Source organism: Bufo bufo, chromosome 2, assembly GCF_905171765.1.
Source record: "Bufo bufo chromosome 2, aBufBuf1.1, whole genome shotgun sequence".
Taxonomy (NCBI): Eukaryota; Metazoa; Chordata; class Amphibia; order Anura; family Bufonidae; genus Bufo; species Bufo bufo.
Window position 1 is genome coordinate 288,057,250 of NC_053390.1, and position 22,974 is coordinate 288,080,223.

The 22,974-nt window shown below is 44.1% G+C and overlaps 1 protein-coding gene across 2 annotated transcripts in view; it reads left to right on the forward strand.

Annotated features, from left to right (window-relative positions):
* The window catches only part of NF2 (neurofibromin 2), a 152,804-nt gene that overhangs the window by 73,943 nt on the left and 55,887 nt on the right, over window positions 1–22,974 (forward strand). For both annotated transcript variants that reach the window (XM_040416684.1, XM_040416683.1), the window contains exons 12-14: window positions 6,540–6,662; window positions 15,109–15,326; window positions 16,165–16,270. In XM_040416684.1, coding sequence (XP_040272618.1) covers window positions 6,540–6,662; window positions 15,109–15,326; window positions 16,165–16,270 — 447 coding nt within the window. The remainder of the gene's footprint in view (window positions 1–6,539; window positions 6,663–15,108; window positions 15,327–16,164; window positions 16,271–22,974) is intronic.

Sequence of the window (22,974 nt, forward strand, 5' to 3'; positions counted from 1 at the left end):
ATGTGCCACGTAATTTTATTTTGCACTTTTTATAGTTTCCTTCTACTTGTATTTTTTTTATTGTGTTTTTTAATTTTTTTTTTTTACTTTTAATAAACATATCTTTGCCACATAATTTGTCCCCAAAAGGTCCATACAAGACCTTTTGGTGACACAGGCTTTTTTTTGCACTATTTTCACTGTAAATGGAGCGTCCAAAGGATCCCCAGTTACAGGGAAAACCAGCCTGCTGAGGGGGGCTTTGTACAGGCCAGAGCTGGTGAGGCTCTGCAGTCCTCTGCCCCTGCCACCCGGCGACGTGGTCGCAGGGTCTAAACTGCACAGCGCCGCTCACCTGTGTGAGGAGAAGGCAGAAGCGCTGATGCACTGTTTCTGCCTTCTCCTTGGGTCTCGTGCTGTCTCTGACAGCCGGTGACCCGTCCTGCTACAGTGCAGGAGCAGGAGCTGTAACCCTGCAATTGTGCGTCTCCGGGCAGAAACACAGCTGATCGCACAATCAGCTGTGTTTCTACCCAGCAGGACGGGGGCCTCAAACCATGGTGGGGTCCGCAGGTTGTGCACCCCTGGTCTAAAGTGTAATTGCAGGAGCAGAACATTCCAGAATAGTACAAAACATATGTGTATCATGCTCTCCTTGACCCCTAGCCATCACTGTTAGCAGTTTTGCTTGGTCAGAACTAGGGATCGACCGATTATCGGTTTGGCCGATATTATCGGCCGATATTGAGGATTTTGAACGTTATCGGTATCGGCATCTATTTTGCCGATATACCGATAGCGCGTTCTGTGTTCCCAATACGTTATCGGTCGATCCCTAGTCAGAACTGCTGACAGATTACCTTTAAAAAGAGTTAGCAAAATGAAGTCAGTGGGTCTGTAAAAATGCGGACGGCTCACAGACCACTTCCATTCTGTGGTTTGTGAACAACAGAATGCTTACGGTTGTGTGCAAGAGGGCTAAAGGGTTTTTCTGAATTCAATAAAAACTCAGTCAGCCCCTGTCATTGGTCTAAAATAAGAGAAGAATGGATACTTGCCCCTTTTCTCCCCTGCTTCTTCCAGCACTGCACTCTGGGCTTCCACACTACAGATATTGTCTTCCCATCTGCAGAGTTGATGTTCCGTATACACAGGTCACCGTGCAGCCAGTCACTGGCCTCAGCAGTACACGGGATGTCACTGGTGCAGCCAGGAAAACATACCGGGAGCAGCAGGAAGAATTCAGTCTCTTTTCTTTTTTTATTTTAGCACATTTAAAGGGACTGCCTGAGTTTGTATTATATTAAGGCTACATGCACACGACCGTTGTGTGTTTTGCGGTCCGCAAATTGCGGATCCGTAAACCACGGATGGCGTCTGTGTGCGTTCAGCAATTTGCGGAACGGCACGGACAGCCATTGATATAACTGCCTATTCATGTCCTCAAAACGGACAAAAATAGAACAGGTTATATTTTTTTTGCGGGGCCACGGAATAGAGCAACGGATGCGGACAGCACACTGAGTGCTGTCCGCATCTTTTGCGGCCCCATTTAAGTGAATGGTTTCCGCATCCGAGCTGCAAAAACTGCGACTCGGATGCGGACCAAAACAACAGTCATGTGCATGCAGCCTAACTCAGAAAACCCCTTTTAGGCCACATGCATATGACCGTAAGGATTTTGCAGTCCGCAAACCACAGATCCGCAGAATACGGAAGCGGTCTGTGGGACGTTCACATTTTTACAGACCTATTGACTTCATTTTGCAGACACATATAGGACACCTTCTATCATTTGCGGAACAGACGCGGAAAACACATGCATGACTAAAACAATCATTTGTTGTTAAAGTTCAACATTCATTTGGTTGAAATCATCCTTTTTTTGATCAACTTTAGACTTATGTGTATGGCCACCTTAAGGGACACAGTGCTCAGTAGAGTGCCAAGGCCCCTGCATTCTTACAGTTGGCTGGTATTCTCAGGTCCATGGACCAGCACTAATGATGTCTTCCTAAATATCCCAGTGAAATATCAAAGGATAATTTAGGTTATACAAACCCTTCCTTGTTGTGAAGGGAGGTGTGGTATATTGGTGTCCCGGTGGGTTGTTAGGATGGGCCTTACTTTATGTAGCCACTACGCCTTCCACAGGACTACAGATAGCATGTTGATTCGTGATTGATCCACCTTAAATGCAAGTAACGTACCCTGGGACCAACTGGCCAGTCAAACCGGAATTGCTGGGGGTCAATTGCAAATATAATATAGCAATATAATATTGAACAGGGGGATTGCCAATAACAACATGAATATATATATTTAATATAAACATTGACTCCAGGGGGCTTAAATATTGCCAAACTATAGAGGCATTACCACTGATATAGTATAAAACTGATATATCAAGCGGATTATATATTTCTGTATAATGATAAATGAAAAATAGGTTAACATATCATTGGTCATTATATTTGAAAGCTACACTGGAATTTTTTGCCATATGTGACTCATTTGTACACCCCCTTTTCTATAATTTCAGTCTCACAGCCATAATGGGAGATTCTTCCGTTATAGTATGTCCACTGATGAACCAGTGCCTTCGGTACAGGGAAACACGTTGGGACATTGATGAATGATACATTAATGGCAAATGAATTGATGAAATCCAATGATTTGTGAATATAGAGACTTTATTGTTTTTAGATATTATTTTTTTATCTTGATTTGGCTGATTATGTGTACTCTATATAAGAGGAATAATATCCGTTCTGGATTATAAAACTGTATATACTAACAATCATGACTGTCTAATTGACGTCTGAGTGACGATCTCGATCTCTGTCCTAGGGACAGACTAAGGTGATCGGGAGGTTCCTGACACGGGATCACCCCTATTGGGCGGCTATTAGGTTTTGAGACAGGGCCTATATAATAGGCAGGTATAGGGATATTAATCCTTGTAGTCAATAGACTCACAAGTCCTATTATCAATTTTAGGGTCCATTCACACGTCCGCAAAATTGATTCGGATTCGTTCCGCAAGGTTACGGAACGGATCTGGACCTATTCATTTTCAATGAGGCCGGAAAAGTCGCGGACAGCACATAGTGTGCTGTCCGCATCCGCACTTCCATTCCACAAAAAATAGAACATGTCCTATTCTTGTACGCAGACACGGACAAGAAAAGGCATTTCTATTTTAAGTGCCGGCCATGTGCGGTCCGCAAAATGAGGAATTCACATGGCCTGTGTCTGTATTTATGCTAAGAGAAAATACAAGTGTGATCCATTAAAACTATCGGGAATTTCATGAGCACTTTGAGCCAACACCTCACTCCACTATCCGATGGATGATAGACGTGATCTGTACACCATAACATAATATAGTGATAGTGGTACCCCGATAGTTTTAATGGATTACACTTGTATTTTCTCTTACCATAAATAGTAAAAGTTACATTTTATCTCAATAAGGGTGACCCTGTACAGGGACTATTTTTTGGGTTTTTTACCCTCTCATTTAGTTTTTGTCAAAATCCCCATGAGCTTCACCCTCTAGGGACTTCTTTTTGTGAGTGGTCTGTGATATATATGTTCTTTAATCCCACTTTGAATACTTATCTGACTTTCTGACAGTCTACATGTCAGGACTGTCCGATATGTAGGTAGATCTATGGCACACCAGAATACTTTTTCAATGCTGCTTTAATTAGTATTCATATTTACATCATTTTGTACATTCTTTTATATCCAGATTTTACAGGGGACCTTTTATGGCCTGTTAAGACCACTCTAAAATCTAGATATAAAAGAATGTACAAAATGATGTGAATATGATTTACTAATTAGCAGCATTGAAAAAGTATTCTGGTGTGCCATAGATCTACCTACATATCGGACAGACTGTCTTCTATGAGCACCCACCATTCAAGGGTGTGCAGATCTCATCCTCTTTCATACATGTCAGGACTGTGACTCTACATAAAAAAATTAACAATATTTCTTAATAAGTGGGCATGTTTCCTATATGCTTTATTACGGTACATTTTATTATTGCATATAAATGCGTGTATACAGTTCATTTATACAAAATACTAGTTTATTTTAATACCAGTTTACAAGTTTAAATTTAACCAGTACCCCCCCTTTCCCCAGTCCCCAGTTCTCTAGGATGCAAGTCAATCATCAATCCACTTTCAACTTGCTTTTGAATGAATTCCTGCCGTGTCATCTGTTGTACTGTAGTTCTCCATTTATTCCACAAGGAGGTGATATGCAGATGCAGAATAAAGTAAACATTTTTGACCTTAGCATTGGTACTCTTTAGTGAAGGAGTGTCACCCCGACGGGTGATAGAGGATATTTGGAGAGCACTGCAGAGCTGGTGCTTAAAGAACATTTGTCAGCATGATCAACCCTATTTAAACCAGGCATACTGCATGTTAGAGTTGATCCAGCCGATTGAAACGACCCATATGCAGTTGAATTCCACTGTCTCATTTTATACAAAATCTGCATTTATGCTAATAAGGTGTTCAGTGCTTAGCCCCTCAGGAACACAGCTTCATCACCGCCTTTCCCCCTTTTCCACTTCCCCTCACCCTTTGAGTGACAGGGCCAGGCATCCTCTTTGTCTTCCTACCTGGCCTTGTATTCCTGCACATAACCTGGTGAATGTTCAATCAGCATATGCGCACTAAGGTGTCTAAAAAGTGGCGAATCGTGTGGTTTGAATTTATTTTCTGTTACAGCGTTCACCGCACAGGAATTTTTAAGAATATATTTTAATAGTTCAGACATTTTCGGAAGCGGCGATACCTGATGTTTTTTTTTTTTTTATTAATATATTTTTATATGTAAATTGGGAAGGGGGGGGGGGGTGATTTAAACTTTTAATTAGTTTTTTCTTTTATTTATTGTAACTTCTACAGTAATGACTTTTAACCCCCTTTGGGGGCTAGAACCTTTTGATCCCTTGTTCTATTTACCCTGAGATGTATTAGGGTGAATAGGATTTTCACACGCTCCCTACTGAGCTGTGCTTCGTGCACAGCGCAGCAGGGAGCTTACTTTTTTTTTTTTTTTTATTAAATTTTTTTTTTTTTTTCCCTCCTTGGGCTACCAATGCTGTAAAAATATAACCGAGCTTATACTTATCTTGCTCATCCCTTGTGACTGTTCCGATATTGTTGCAGTCCTCTCTGTGCTCCACATTGTACTCCAGTCTCAATGCGCCTGAAATGGCTGGGATTTCCAAAGGACCAATCCCTTCCTGAGGCAGGTGATTGGGGTCCACACTAATACTGTACTGACCCCTGCATCTATGGAGTCAAGAGGAAATAACTCCAATAGCGGGAGCCTGGCGACAATCAGTGCCGGGCTCTCATAGTAATCCGGAGTGCTGCATCAGCGCAGCCTGTGAGATCTGTTCAGTTCTTGCTGCCCGCACTAGAATTAATGTTTAGGACAGCAGGGACTGAACAGGTTGGCGCTTCCAGAACAAAGAGAGTCTCATGCGTAGAAATACTCATGGGACTTTTTGCTGGGGATTGCCATTAGCAACGGGCCACAAGTGCAGGATCTGCCCCCCCCCCCGGTATAGATGCACCACTGCATACGGGGTTGAGCACTTCCTGCTTTTTAATACCACGCCAATCTATAGTTTGTATATTGAATTTTTTGGAGGTGTATAAACTCCTAGTTTGAATGCGCCTTTACTTCCATCCACAGGCAGCATTCTGGTGCACATGTGAGGCCCAGGCTATATCAGCCATTCTTGGGTGGGGCTCAGAGGTCTCTCCCTCCTCCCACTGTATGCATGGTCACATGCTGGAGGTTACTGGGAGATTGCTTTGAGTCGGACCTTGCGCACCTGTAATTCGCCCACTGGCTCCTGGTATTGCCCATACGGCCCAGGTAGGTTTAGCGTTAGGTTCCCGAGCTACTTGAGAAATCTTGGCGCTGTGCTCGGGCTCAGACATGTCCTCCAAGCAGGATATGTTGGCTAATTCTCAATTTTACACCAGTATGAGGGCTTAGTAAGACTGCAGAGTGCACCTGTATTTGTTTTTGTTATGTTATTTTGACTGTCTATCACATCCACACAATTGCTATCCTGTGTAGGATGTCCATTGTGGTACTTGTGGTCCGCTGCAGGCATCCTCCATTGTATGCATTTTTGCTGGGGATTGCCATTAGCAACGGGCCACAAGTGCAGGATCTGCTCCCCCTGGTATAGATGCACCACTGCATACGGGGTTGAGCACTTCCTGCTTTTTAATACCACGCCAATTTGTAGTTTGGACTTTTTGTGAAGACTAAAATTGCTTGTACAGGCTTCTGTGACACTTCTATAGGCGTTATTGCGACCCCTGTTTGGAGGCACTGGGGGAGTTTAGTTATAACTCGGACAAGCCCTTTAATATACTAAATATCTGTTGCCTCCTAACAGTTAATCTAAGTGTCTTTGAAAATGATAGTACAATGAAACCCACTTAAGAACTCAGCAAGTTACAGTATTAAATGAACTTTTCAACCTTTTTATGATTTTGTTGCAGATGGAACGCCAAAGACTAGCACGAGAAAAGCAAATGAGGGAAGAGGCTGAACGAACACGGGATGAGTTAGAGAGGAGATTGCTGCAGCTGAAGGAGGAGGCTCAGATGGCCAATGATGCTCTTGTGAGTGCATTACATTTGAAATGATTTCAGAACTCATTCCTATTATGCACAGTATTTTATGTGTCTTTATATACCCAAATGAATGTGACCTCAACTGTACACTGCATCTATTTGGGGGTGCATGTGGATCCGCTATAGTCACGATAATTTTTTTTTACACATTGATCTTGCGAGTTAAAGGAATATGTTGCAAGATCACGCTGGACAAAGCCATTCTTGATGCTCTCCGCGACAATTGAACAGTGTTAGAGAGGTGAAGATGACTACCTCTGGAGAAGAGATGTTTGCCGCTCCCTTGGCAAATCGCATGCTATTATATAGGGCAGCTGAAATAAAGATGGGCGTATCATGGGAACTCAAGGGTCAGAATACTCCGGTGACTGGTAGGATTTATGTAAGGTGCACAGTTCTATATATTTTTTTTTAATTGGAGATAGCTCTTTTTTTTTTTTTAGTTATCAGTAGAATAGTAGCAGAGGACCTAATGTGTGTGTGAAAATGTGCCTTAGGCTACATTCAGACGACCGTATGTGTTTTGCGGCCCGCAAATTGCAGATCCGCAAAACACAGATACCGGCCGTGTGAATGTAGCCGGCCCTATGATAGAAATGCCTATTCTTGTCCGCGATTGTGGACATGCTCTATCTTTTTTGTGGGGCCGCGGAACGGATCTACGGATGCGGACAGCAATTGTGTTCTGTCCGCATCTTTTGCGGCCCCATTGAAATGAATGAGTCCGCACCCGTTCCGCAAAATTGCAGAACGGATGCGGAGCCAAAAATACAGTTGTGTGAATGTACCCTTATACCGTATCCCCTATGCTTGACAAAGGATGGCTTTGTGTAGCTTTTACCAAATTGTAACCTTGAAATTGTCTTGTTTTATAATTAACTTAACTGGTTGGCCAGTTTCCTATATTGATGACCTATCCTCAGAATAGGTTATCAGTATCGGATCCGTGCGGGTCAGACTCCCGGAACACTTGCCAATCAGCTGTTTTAAGAGGACGCAGCACTTATATGACGCTGTGTTCTCTTCACTGTTTACCTGCTCGCTGTCTAAATCACAGCAGTGAGCAGTACAATGACAGCTCCTCTGTCCCATTTCCTTCAATGGGAAGGAGCAGTTACACTCTGTCTGCTCTGTACCATTGGGGAAGCGGTTCTACTATGTATAGGGACAGTTATAACTAGAGATGAGCAAATTTCATATTTTGAAATTAGTTCACACTTCGTTAACTGGTAAAAGGTAAATTGCATTATGGATTCAATTACCGTTATTCATTTCGTCATAATAGAAGTCTATGGGTTGCAAAACGGATCCGTTACAATTCTGTTATGCAGGGGAGTCCTCTCCTGCATAACGGTAACGGGACGTATCCATTTTGCAGCTCATTGACTTCTATTATAACGGAATGCCTCTAAAGGCATTCCGTTATGTATTCCATCATAGAATTGCGTTATGGTCCATGGTAACCAAATCCATAACGCAATTCACCTTTTTTTTTTAACTCGTTTTATTGAAGTTTAACAACAAGCATGGTTCATCACATTCCGGAGCAATGGCAGCCCGCACAGGGGAGCCACTAGCTCCATACAATACAGTCATGATACAAAGTGCGTCGGGTAATTATCGGCAATATTTCCACAACTTGGCATCAAAGGTACTGCATATCTACTTTCTAGTATTCAGACACCCAGCGCAGTGGGGTCCTCCGACACAGAGTGCAAATGCATAGATTGTAAGGAATGAGTTGAAGAGCTCCATTCCCCCCACACTTTCTGAAATTTCCTTGGGCACTTTCTATGTATATATACCACTTTTTCCATATTCATCGCATGATTCATCAAGGTCTTCCATTGGCCTACCGTAGGGAGTCTTTCCGCCATCCACCTCAGCGCCACAGCCTTCCTAGCCAAGAAAAGAGCCTCCCCCAAGAATATTCTCTGATAATGTGTCCACTGTTCCTCCTCTAATATCCCCAGGATACATATTTTAGGGCAGACTTCTATCGAAACAGGCACCATTGTGGAGAGAATTTCTACAACTTTACCCCAAAAAGCTTGTAAGTATCTACATCCCCACATCAAATGCCAGAAATCAGCACTCTCCTCTTGACATCTATGACACCTGCTGCTGGGCATTCTCCCCATTTTATACAACCTAAGAGGTGACAAATAGCTCCTATGCAATATGAACAATTGTATCAGTTTATTATTTACCGATGGGGAAACCTTAGTGGGTACTAACATAGCCTCCTCCCAGTCTTCAGCATCAAGAGTTGGAATATTAGCCTTCCATTTCGCTTCTACCTCCAATGGTTGAAGAATCATGCGATCGCCCAGTAAATGTGTATACAGTATAGAAATAATGCCCTTAGGTCCCTGTGATCTCAACACCCCTATCAAAGGATATTTAGAAATACTGCGACTCGTCCCCCTAAATTGAGCATTCAGGGCGTGCCGTAATTGAAGGTACCTATAAAACAAAGAATGGGGAATCTCAAATTTCTCCTGTAGTTGCTGCAAAGTCCGCAATACACCCCCATCATATAACTCGGCTAGTGTCAGCACCCCGCATCTTTCCCATGTCTCGGCACCCTCCAAGGCCATCAAATGCGGCAACATGAGATTATCCCAAAGCGGAGTTGCATCTGGTAAGTCTACATACGAATTGAATTTGGCTGCTTTCCATACTTGGTTAGCCAATCTATGAGCAGGAAGTAACCTCCTGGGGACTAAACCCGGAGACTCCAGCACAGGCCATAGAGTAGAAAGATTAAAATATTCCCTCAACCAATATTCCGGTCCTGGTAGTTCTCCCTGTCTAACCCATGCCGCTACATACTTCAGCTGGCCGGCCAAATAATATAGAAAAAAATCAGGTAAAGCCATCCCCCCCCTTGTCTTAGACCTCTGTAGTACTTTCTGTGAAAGCTTCCTCCTAGCTTTGCCCCACACAAAAGCCTTAACCAGGGAATGCAGCCTATCAAAAAAGGCCTTTGGTACCGGGGCGCATGCGTGCGACAGGAGATACAGACCCTTGGGGAGCAAAATCATTTTAACTAAATTCAGTCTCCCCATCACCGAAATCGGCAATGCCTTCCATGTTTTAAATTTATCAATGAATAGGGATTCCATCGGTTCTATATTTCTCGCCACAGACACGCAAGGGTCCTTTGTGATCACAATGCCAAGATACTTAAACTGGTCTACTACCGGTAAATTATGTATACACTCCGGCCATCCATGATCCCAAAGAGGCATAATAGCTGATTTCGTCCAGTTTATGAGCAAGCCCGAGTATGTGCCAAATTTCTCTATTACCTCAATTGCACTGGGGATGGTCCGCTCAGGCTCATCCATAAACAGAAGGAGATCAGACCTATTTTCTCCTCTCTATCTCCCTTAGAAATCCCCATGAAGGACCCATCTTGTCTGACCCGCAACGCTAAATGCTCAATTACCACCGCAAACAAGAGGGGGGAAAGGGGGCAGCCCTGTCTGGTGCCTCTATGCAAAGTAAATGAATCCGATAGGGTACCATTCACTAGTATATTTGCCTTAGGTCTCTGGTACAAAATCTCTACCCACCGTATGAACCCCGGTCCAAACCCAAATTCCCTCAGGATCCGCAACAGGAAAGGCCACTCCACAGAGTCAAAGGCCTTGGCAGTGTCAAGTGACACCATAGCCCATTCACGACCCTCCGCTACTCCTATCTGAGCAATGACCTGGGCTCTCCTGATATTGTCAGAGGTGGTCCTCCCCGGCATGAACCCTGCCTGATCCTGATGAACTATGGACGTAATTACTTTATTTAAACGGGAGGCTAACAGCCTAGTCAGAATTTTGTAGTCTAAATTAAGCAATGAAATCGGCCTGTAAGAGCCACACACAGTTGGATCCTTATCCGGCTTTAATATAACAACAATAGTTGCATCATACAAGGTCTCAGGTAGCTGATGGCGCTGAAATGATGCCGAGTACAGCCTAAGGAGTTGGGGACTAAGAATTTCACTATACCTGGAATAAACTTCAATCGGGATCCCATCCAGGCCCGGTGCCTTCCCAGTTGGTATATCATGAATGGCTAACTGGATTTCTTCCAGGGTTATGTCCTTATCCAGGAGGGCCATTTCCGCCGCGCTTAGCCTAGGGTGTTCCACCTCTGAAATATAGTCATTCAATTCCCTCTCCGTGTAGTGAGCTGCTGAACTGTACAATGATTGGTAGAACCGTTTGAATCCATCAAGTATTCCTTCACCGGATTCCACCAATTGTCCCTCCGGGTTCAAAATTCGTAGTACCGGGGGGGGGGGGTTGTCTCTAGCAATCTGAGCTAAAAGCTTACCCGCTCTATCACCCGATTCAAATGACTGCTGCTTCATGAAGAACATTTTACGTTCGCTTTTCTCCTTAAAATACATCATATACGCCCTACCTCTAGTCATCCACTCTATCCTATTCTCTTCTGTGGGGTCAGAACAAAAAGATGCCTCGGCCTCCCTGCATTTAGTGTGCAATTCCAGTTCCTGGCGAGACGCGTCCCTTTTTACATAGGATATTGAGGACCTCAAACATCCCCTCAGGTAGGCCTTCAGGGTATCCCACAATAACAAACCCTCCGTCTCATCTCCCTGTACGTCTAAGAAAACTCTCAACTGATCGGGAATCCTATCATTTTGTGTCAATAGGGAAAGCCAAAATGGATGGATTCTCATCTTCCCCCCTCTAGAAGCCACCCCGGGAATATCAAAACGTGCCACAACCGCAGCATGATCTTAGGGGCCCTGCGGCTCATAGGTAATTGCTACCAAATCCGTATAAATAGCAGCGTTTCCCAGGACATAGTCGATTCTCGAAAGTGCCCCCCTAGCGGGAGTAAAACAGGAATATTCCCTCAGCTGCGGGTTCCTAAGTCTCCACAAATCCACCCATCCCATTTCTGCAGCAATTCTAAACAGAGTGGTTGTCGAGTGAACCCCAACTCCCCTCCCCTCAGGTGGTTGAAATCTGTCTAACTCCTCCTGCATGTCCATATTAAAGTCTCCCATGCAAATCAGCCGGGCCGAGGGATATTGCGCCGCGAACCCCAGAATAACGTGAAGAAGTGAAAGACTAGCCGTGGGGGGGTTATATATGTTAATTATAACATACGGGATGTGGTCAATAAAGCCATACGCTAGTAAGTATTGTCCCTCTGGGTCAGCAACTGACTGCTGCGGTTCCCACAGGAGTCCCTTGCGCACTAATATGGCCATACCTCTAGAATTTGATGTACCATATGACTGAAGTGACCACTGCACCCATTGTTTAACAATTCTGTGCCCGGTATCAGCCGTCAGATGAGTCTCTTGAAGTCCCAGAACGTGAGGGCAATAGCGTCGCACATGCGAAAATACCGCTATCCTTTTGTTCGGATCTCCCAAGCCTCTCACGTTCCAGAACATCACCACTAGAGATCCCATAATTCAAGCATAGGGTTATTCCTCCAGTAGTGCAGGATGCCATCCGGCAAGTGAGGTGAAACCTCATTCCGTTTAATAATTCGCCTCCCAACCACACTCCTATTGAGCAGTTGATGTGACCATGCTTTCCATAACTTAACAAACATAAAACATAACAGGTGAATTCCTAATACCTCTGAGCAAACATCCAATGTATGCATCATAGTGTTACCAACGTGACAATATATTCGGGGACCAGTGCGGGAAGAAGATGTTATGCCCGCACAGGTAGCCGATCATTCCCCGGTCAATGTAAATATTGCAGCTGCAGGTGCAACTAAGCCTCAGTAGGTGCATACACGCATATTCAGCCCACCTATAAATCAATAACGGCAACAGAACTATATCTATGAACACAATGATCTGGTATCCAAAAGAACATCACATTGCATGCAGGTAAGGCTAAATATTACACCGTATAATAAGGATAAGTAACTCAGTAACAAGGCATCCGTATCGTGCCTATCAAGGACCCAACAATACTTGCAGCTCAGTCCCGGTGCTTCAGGTCAGTGCAGCCTTGGACGTCTAGCGACCCAGTCCTCAGCTTCCTTTGGATCGGTGAAAAATATAGGCCGGTCACCATCTACTACACGTAGCCGCGCCGGGTAAGCCATCGAGTACTGCAAATTCAGTTCCCTGAGGCGCCTCTTGACCAAAACGAATGTGGCCTTCTTCTTCTGCAGATCCGCAGAAAAGTCCGGGAAAAGCGACACATTGGCGTTTTCGTGCGTCAATGCCCCCTTGCTCCTCGCTTGGCTGAGAATTAAATCCCGATCCTTTCAATTTAATAGACGGGCGAGCAGGGGCCTCGGTGGTGCGCCTGGAGGCGGTGGTCTGGCCGGGACTCTGTGCGCCCTTTCCACTGCATAGGCCGCAGAGAATGTGGCTGCAGGAAACTGGGTCTTGAACCACAATTCCAGGAAGCTGGCAGGATCTCTCCCCTCCGCTCTCTCTGGCATCCCAAGAATTCTCACGTTGTTGCGTCGGGCCCGATTCTCCAGGTCGTCGCACTTCTGCCGCCATAATCCAACAGCTCTTTCCACCTCAGTCAGCCTCGAATCCAGCGGCCTGGTGTAGTCCTCCAGCTCCGACACCCGATCCTCAGTTTGCTTAACTCTCTCCCTCAACTGTTGCACGTCCTGTCTCAGCAGGCCCAGGTCGACACGCACCTCCTTTATCTTGCAGGTAAGGGAGGATTGGCAGGAGGATATCGCTGTAAGGAGCTGCTCAGAGACCGCTTTCAGCGTTATCTCCGGTTCCCCAGCATCTTCGGTCTCTATCTGCTGTGCGGCCTGCCCACGCGTCACCGCTGCACGTGGAGTAGCGGGAGCCGCGGCGCCATGTTGGTTTTCTTGGCGGGCATATTCTTTAAGTTTATCGGCCGCGGACTGCGCCTTACTTGGACCCATATCGTGGTGTCTGGGTTTCCTCCTTCTCCTCTTCACTTGCCACTCTGAGTTTGAGGAATGCAGCTTGGCAGGATTAGTCAGGATAGATTCCAGGGACCGGAGCCGCTCTTAAGTGCGTGCGGTCATGTCGGCAGTTAGCCACGCCCCCCCCCGCAATTCACCTTTTACCAGTAAACTAATCGCAAACTAATTTCATAACCGGAAATTCACTGATCTCTAGTTATAACTGTCCTTATATACAGTAGAACATCTTCCCCCTGCATTGATAATACTGAGCACTTACTGCTCACTCACACATTTCCTGGCGGCTGGTTGATTACTCAGCATGCCAGGGATACAGCAGAAGAAGTCACTGACAGCGCTGGCCACACTGATCAGTGAGAAATGGCAAGGAGAATAAATATAGAATTAGTCTACAGATATGAATCTACTGTCCACTATGTGAGGGAGCAGTGAAGGCAAAAGCCCAGCAGCGCTCAGCCCGGCCCGTCTTCCCAGTCAATACTGCACTATACTGTATTAGGAAGACGGATGGTGCCTTAGCCAATCTCATTTAAGAGGGCGCTGCTAAGGGACATTTCTGGCCAAGTTTTCTAGTGTAAATGTGCGATTTCTCCAAATAAAGTATATTCAAAAAATTCCCTCTCTGTCCCTACACATTAGCAAAAAAATAAAAAAAATGACAGTTACACTTTAAGGCTACTTTCACACGACCGTAGTGTTTTGCGGATCCGCAAACCACGGATTCCGTCCCGTGTGCGTTCCGTTCCTGCGTTTTGAGGACCGCTATCATATAAATTGCCTATTCTAATCCGCAATTGCGGACAAGAATAGCACGTGCTCTATTTTTTTGCAGGGCCACGGAACTACAGATGCAGACAGCATATGGTGTGCTGTCCGCATCATTTGCGGCCTCATTGAAGTGAATAGGTGCGCACCCTTTCCGCAAAATTGCGAAACAGATGGAGACTTATTCATATGGTGAATGTAGCCTTAATAAGTAAATAAGGAACGCCCAGGAGATGTGCTAGAGACGCTTTTTCCTGTATATACTTTGCTGTCATTTTTTTTCTAATTCTAATTGTGGCAAAAATCTCACAAAACCTGCACATACTGTATACAGAAACCCTAAAGATGTTTTCATGCTTGGGTTTTTTGGTCAGCATTTTGCATTGGTACCTGTGGAAAGAATTGTACTTCTTCTGTGTAAACAGGCAGTCTGAAAGTGACCTAAGTAATGCTTGCCGTTTGTCGCTAAATACCATTCTGCCCCTGGACTTGTGTTATTTGACATTGCAAATACATAGGTAGCCACTAACACACATGCAGTAGAACTCCAGATCCCAGAGTCCTACCCTGCCTTGGGGTCTGCATACAGACTACTGCTAATTTCTGGGATACACTTGTACTTACTGGTCTGTACTTGATTTTGTTTCAGGTGGCGAATACACATGCTGCATGGCAATCCGCATGCAGATCCCGTGACCGGGTATTGTAACCATTAATCATGTATTCTCTTTTCTAGATGAGATCTGAAGAAACAGCTGACCTTCTAGCCGAAAAGGCCCAAATTACAGAGGAGGAAGCTAAACTACTTGCCCAGAAAGCTGCTGAGGCAGAGCAGGAGATGCAAAGGATCAAAGCCACAGCTATTCGTGGTGAAGAGGAAAAGCGGCTCATGGAGCAAAAGGTGCTGGAGACTGAGATGCTGGCTCTAAAAATGGCAGAAGAATCTGAGCGAAGGTAAATATATGTGTAAACCAAAAGTGATGTTTTTAATACTCTAACTTATGTAATGATGTCCAGTAGGATTGAACTTAAAGGGAACCTGTTGCCTGCATTATGCTGTCCTCACTGAGGGCAGCATACTGTAATGACAGGCCCACTGATTTCAGCGGTCTTTACCTTCTGTGATGGCAGGCGGTACTTTTACAGTACTGACATGACGAAACTTGCAACATGCGCCAGCGCTGCAAGGGTGATGCCCTGCACTCCCCTGCTTCCAGACAACATTAAAGAAACCTGTCCCTCAGAGGCAGAGGAGGGCAGGTACAGCGAGCTTTATTGGACTCATCTCCCTCAGCATGTCAGTACTGTAAAAGTATTGATTGCCATCACAGAAGTGACAGACCACTGAAATCAGCAGGTATGGTAGTACACACCCTCGGTGAGCGCAGCATAGTGCAAGTGACAGGTTCCCTTTAACCTAGACATAAACAATTCCTATCTAGGTTTAGGAGCTAGCAAAAACTCAAAGCAGGGATGGGTTCAAGCAACCCAATGGAAGATCATTTGAGACACTTTTCAAAGCTGACCGAAAAGATAAGAGAGGCATAAGGTAAACCACAGCAAGCTCCCCTTCCTTTTCCCTAGGCCTTCTTGTTTGCCCAGTACTTACATTAGGGCCTCCACCCTTCCTTTCGTAGTCCAAGCACAAATTAATGCAGGGGTAGGACAAAGTCATATTATCTGTGAGGGGGTTCAGGTAAAGACATTTAGAATCAGCACAGCTTTTAACAAGGTTCTTCTTTAAGACTAGATTGTCATAATCCTTTTATTTATCATTCTTCCCCTGTCTCAGAGCTAAAGAAGCAGAGCAACTAAAGCAAGATTTGCAAGAGGCGCGGGAGTCGGAGCGTAGAGCCAAACAAAAGTTATTGGAAATTACCAGCAAAACAGCCTATACGGTGAGGTTTGGCCAATACCTTATATCTGAGCTCATTTCACTTTGTAAAGGCGCCCACATGTGAAGTGGTAAAGATTACTAGATAGCTGATACTGATGCCAGGAGTCATACTGGATCGAGTGATGTTATGTTACACTTGGGATATTAAGGAAGCAAGCTTATTCAGAATATTAACCTTTTTTTCTTTTCTATGTGACCATTATTGGTGATTCTCAAAAGTTTTGTGAAAATATATATATATACTGAAAGTTGATATAATTGTTCACTGATAGCTAACAGGGAACCTTAAAAGCGTGATCTAGAGATTGACTTTTCTGTACATACACCTTAAATGTCTAATTGGTTGTGGTCCTGTTTCCCTAGCTATTCTAGAACCATTTCCATGTCTCCTATAGACTTTGTCACTTATCGACAGTCCTTTCCTTTTTATCCCAGTTTTACAAGATATTAGAACTCAGAATCGCCACCGATTGGACAAGGGATCTTGTCAAGTTTGAAAGTTACCCTCTATCCAAAGTTATCCCATAAAGTTAACTCATTAATCCCCGGCAGTCCAACTCGCGTATCCCATGGGTCCCATTCACGTATCCTAATGGAGCGGCAAGTCGTGCATGTGCCCTACTGCTTTATTCTCTGTGGGACTGCTGCATATTTGGTCTATCTCTTGAAATCCAATAGAGAATGAATTTAGCAACAGGATGCACAGTCTACCTGCTGCACCATTAGAATAGGTGAACGGGACCCCCATCTTCATGATCGCTGGTGGCCCCAGTGTCGGACTCCCACTGATCAGTTAGTTACTCCTATCCTGTGGATAAGGGATAACTTTCAAATTTGGCCCACCCCTATAAGACATATTCTATGGATATGTTTTAGTAAATTAGGAGACTGAGGTTGGAAATGAGAGATGTAAGAAATTCAACTAAAATTATCAATTTTTTTTGTTGGTTTCTGCTGATGTCTAGCTCCTTAAATCAAAGAAGTAGTGGCCTTACTGGCTCCTAAAGGCATTAGTTATTTGTCCTCTGCCTTACCCCCATCTTGGGCTTTTCAGCATTGGTTTTTGCTGCATTGTCTGTCCAGTATATGAAGATCTTCGGTTGGGTAGAAAAAGCTAAGGTGTGAGATAGCTAGACACTTCACTTTAATAAGACACCAATATAAATGTGATTTTAAACTGTATTGATCTCCTGCTGTGCGAAACTACTCAGCAAATTATTGCTGCTGTTATTTGAAGATTCACTCACAGGCCCTACCGGACAGAGGTGCACATTCTGCTTAGTAGTTTTTTCCCAGCAAAACACCTCACGAGGACTCGGCTGTCCACAAAAAAGCTTGAATTCTCTTTAAATGTTTGTTCCTCATTATATACTAGATGTTGTCAGGAGTTTGGCAGGACTGCTTATTGAATCCCTTCAGTTCATTACATCTGGCAGATCTCAAGGTGCAGTTCAAAAGGGAAAAGCAAAGAAAGAGTAAATTTTTATTTCTCATCCCATAATTGCTTCTCTTTGAACAGCATTTTTCATCTTTACAAAAAAACGTGTTTGTAGTTTAAAAAAATATTAATTCAGCATTATTCGGTTTCATTGCTGACAGTTCATAATGGCTGTACAGTGAAGGGGTGCACTTCAATAGATAACTTGCTACTCGACACTGGGAATGTAAGTTTTCAATTTAGTTAGTCGGGTCCATAAATATTGGGACATCGACACAATTCTAACATTTTTGGCTCTATACACCACCACAATGGATTTGAAATAAAACGAACAAGATGTGATTTAACTGCAGACTGTCAGCTTTAATTTGAGGGTATTTACATCCAAATCAGGTGAACGGTGTAGGAATTACAACAGTTTGCATATGTGCCACCCACTTGTTAAGGGACCAAAAGTAATGGGACAGAATAATAATCATAAATTTAACTTTCACTTTTTAATACTTGGTTGCAAATCCTTTGCAGTCAATTACAGCCTGAAGTCTGGAACGCATAGACATCACCAGACGCTGGGTTTCATCCCTGGTGATGCTCTGCCAGGCCTCTACTGCAACGGTCTTCAGCTCCTGCTTGTTTTTGGGGAATTTTCTCTTCAGTTTTGTCTTCAGCAAGTGAAATGCATGCTCAATCGGATTCAGGTCAGGTGATTGACTTGGCTATTGCATAACATTCCACTCCTTTCCCTTAAAAAACTCTTTGGTTGCTTTTGCAGTATGCTTTGGGTCATTGTCCATCTGCACTGTGAAGCACCTTCCATTGAGTTCTGAAGCATTTGGCTGAATATGAGCAGATAATATTGCCCGAAACACTTCAGAATTCATCCTGTTGCTTTTGTCAGCAGTCACATTATCAATAAATACCAGAGAACCAGTTCCATTGGCAGACATACATGCCCACTCCATGACACTACCACCACCATGCTTCACTGATGAGGTGGTATGCTTAGGATCATGAGCACTTCCTTTCCTTCTCCATACTCTTCTCTTCCCATCACTCTGGTACAAGTTGATCTTGGTCTCATCTGTCTATAGGATGTTGTTTCAGAACTGTGAAGGCTTTTTTAGATGTCGTTTGGAAAACTCTAATCTGACCTTCCTGTTTTTGAGGCTCACCAATGGTTTACATCTTCTGGTGAACCCTAAAGCACATCTTGTTCGTTTCATTTCAAATCCATTGTGGTGGTGTATAGAGCCCAAAATTTTTGAATTGTCAATGTCCCAATATTTATGGGCCTGACTGTATTCACAGATAAAACTAGTGTCAGTGACCCTGAATAAAAAAAAAAAAATATATATATATATATTAGCAGCACTAGCGTCATGGTCCTGTTGACTTCAAGATTAAAATCAGAAGTGTGAAAACAAGAAAGCTGATCTTCTCTAAAGGTGATCTGTCACCAGGAAAGTCGCTGGTAAACCAGGCACAATGCCTTGTATGGCCAGCTCCGCTTAATGTAATGATACCTTGCATTTAGCAATCCATTGGCTCATTCTGGAGAAAATTTACCATATTTTTAATCCATATGTAAGTGAGCAGTTAAGTGCACCGAAGACGGGCCCAAGCCACTCTGTGCATTCTTACTCCTGCATCCTCTGTCAGCCCCTCTTTACTTAGCACTTCAAGGCATTGTGCCTGTTTTAATCTGTGACTTTTAGGGATGTCCCGATACCAGTATCGGTATTGGGGCCTATACCGGACATTTGCACGAGTACTTGTACTCGTGCGAATGTCGCCGATACCACGGCCGATACCTCATGGCCCAGATCAGCGGTGGTGGCGGCGTGTCCCATCTTCTTCCGGTCGGCGGTGGCGCTGCTCCCAGCTGATCAGCGTGTGGGCGGGACTTCTTTGCGGTGGTGTTTCAAGTTCCATGCGGTTTCATGTCAACTACGCACAGACCTGGGGATGGCAGCGGATATTATCCACCTGGGGACGTGCTGGCTCGGCAGCGGCAGGAGGAGGCCGCCTCTGGCTGGAGTTCTGGATTTTATCTTCAGGGGACTGCAAGAAGCTGGGCCGGAGGTGGAGAGATGGCAGGAGCTGCCGGAGCCCAGGTACTGCAGTCCATTCTTATGTCTGCCAGCCGCATCTGATTCTGAGAAAGCTGGGTGACAGCCAATATGGCTGCCTCTCATAAGCGGAGCCATCCAGAGCAGAAGTGGGAGGATCTGGCATTGAGAACTTCAGGGAAAGTGGGTGACAACCCCTGTGACTGCTGTGATGATGGCTGCTGCGGTTGTCACCAAGGATCTACCAGACTGGGAGCATTCCTACAGTCTGACTACTCAGTCGCCTTCATTATGCTGGCGCCGGAACTGCCTGCCGGATCCGTCAAAACGCATACCAACTGATGGCATTTGTCAGACTGATCAGGATCCTGATCCGTCTTACAAATGCATTGAAATGACGTATCCGCCTTTCCGGTGTCACCCGGAAAAACGGATCTGGCATTTATTTTTTTTCACTTTTTTTTTTTTTTGCGGTCTGACCACAATGCCGGATCCGTTTTGCCGGAACACTGGCACTGGGAGGAAGTTGAAGCCACTTCCTCCCAGTACTCTGGTGCATCTGCATAGGAAGGATTGCAGCAGGCCAGGTGGGTGTGGTGCATGAAATGGAGGAGAAATTCTGTTAATTTCTCTCCATTTCACGTTACAATAGACAAACAGTGAATAATAAAATAAGGTGGGGGGATGGGCATATAATAGTGATCCCCAACCAGTGTGCCTCGAGTTGTTGCAAAACTATACCTCCCAGCATGCCTGCACAGCCGAAGGCTGTCTGGGCATGCTGGGAGTTGTAGTTTTGCAACAGCTGGAGGCACACTGGTTGGGAAACACTGCATATGCCCATTCTCTCCTTTCATATGCCCATTTATTAATTTATTTACCATTGTACAAAGGAAAAGTAAAGCAGTTGTCCATAGCAACCAAATTCCAGCTTTAGATTTTTTTATTGCTATCAGCAACTGCGCCGCTATTTCTTTGTACAATGTTTGATAAATCTCCCCTATGACTAAATTAAATTTGAATTTGCTGTAAAAACATTACCACACCATAATTAGTATCGGTAATTGGTATCTGTGAGTACTTAAATGAAAGTATCGGTACTCGTACTCGGTCTTAAAAAAGTGGTATCGGGACATCCCTAGTGACTTTCATCATGAGAGGTTAAAGGGACACATCCATCCAAAATCCATATTAGCAACTAAGATTGACAGACTAGATTAGATTAGAAAGATAGATTTGTACATACTGTATATCTAGTGAATGGTTTAGTTCCTTTCCAGAGTCTTTAACTTACTGTTTGGACTTTTAGTACAGCAGAGAGGCACCCTTAAAGGGAACCTGCCATGTTGAGTGTGGTGTTGGAGCTGCAGGCAGCATGTTATATGGCAGGAGGATGGATATATAGTTTTATAAGAAAATATTCAGTATATCTTATAATTTAGTCATTTATATCTGTGTCCTTTCTAGTCTTTGAAGTCAAGGAGGCGGTCCTATCAGTGACTGACAGCTTTTTCTGTATGGTTGTGTATACTGAGAGAGCTGTCAGTCACTGGTAGGATCACTTCCTTGACTTCTGAGCTCAGAATAAGCAGGAATTTAAATGAATGAAATATATATATATACTGAATCTTTTTCCCATAAAACCATATATCAATCTGCTCTGTCAGTCACTGATGGATGTACACAGGGGAGGTGTTATCAGTGATTGATAGCATTTTCTGTGTAAGTGTATATACAGAGATAGCTGTCAGTCACTGATAGTTGTACACAGGAAAGGTGTTATCAGTGATTGATAGTATTCTCTGTGTAAGTGTATATACAGAGATAGCTGTCGGTCACTGATAGTTGTACACAGGAAAGGTGTTATCAGTGATTGATAGTATTCTCTGTGTACGTGTATATACAGAGATAGCTGTCAGTCACTGATAGATGTACACGGGGGCAGTCCTAAATATAGAAAGAGCAGAAATATAAATTACATGTCTTAGGGTACTTTCACACTAGCGTTTTTTTTTTTCCGGCACCGAGTTCTGTCAAAAGGGCTCAATGCCGGAAAAGAACTGATCAGGCATTATCCCCATTCATTCTGAATGGAGAGTAATCCGTTAAGGATGTTTTCCGTTCAGTCATTTTGACTGGTCAGGCAAAAGAGAAAACCGTACCGGCGAAAAAAACTGAAGACTTGCCTGAAGGAAGGAATGTAAAAATACCGGAATGCCAGATCCGTCCTTCCGGAATGCCAGATCCATTTTGCCGGATGACACCGGAAAGACGGATCTGGCATTTCAATGCATTTTTTTGAGTGATCAGGCATTTTTAAGACTGATCAGGATACTGATCAGTTTTACTAATGCCATCAGTTGGCATACGTTTTGCCGGTTTCGGGCAGGCAGTTCGGTGTGAAAGTAGCCTTAGTGAATCTTTTCCCACAAAACTATACATCAATCTGCTCAGCTTCTCCTGAGCTATAACATTCTGCCTACAGATTGCACTGCAATTTGTGTTGATAGGTCCTCTTTACTTTTCAGTGGCATAAAGTGGTCAAGCATGCTATCTTGGGCGTCATGTATTTTTTGCATGGAGTGGCAGTGCCCACACTTGACATTTAAAACCCTGATTTTTCTTCACCTTCTCCAGATTGCGATCAGATTTAATAATGAGCCCAATAATTTAAACATGGCGATATGATTAACAGTCATGTTGCCATTTGTAACTCGCCCTGCTGCTGCGACTCCCAGAAAACAGCAGACGCACTGTGCCTGTTAGGGTCCATTCACACATTCGTATGTGTTTTGCGGATCCGCAAAACACGGATACCGGCAATGTGCTTTCCGCATTTTGCGGACCGCACATCGCCGGCACTATAATATAAAATGCCTAATCTTGTCCGCAATTGCGGACAAGAATAGGACATGTTCTATTTTTTTCAGGAACGGAAGTGCGGATCCGCAATTTCAGATCCGGACAGCACATAGTGTGGCCCCATAGAAATGAATGGGTCCGCAATTCCGTTCCACAAAATGCTGAACAGAATTGCGGACGTGTGAATGGAGCCTTAGTCTTCGGCTCTGGCGTCTGCTGAACCCTGTGCTGACCTGCCGTTACTGCACTTCATTTACTGAGCTGCATCAACTGCTGGTGTTCTGTTAGAGGTACTTAGTTTTCTTTTCTTAGAGATAATATACTCAAAAGATTAGG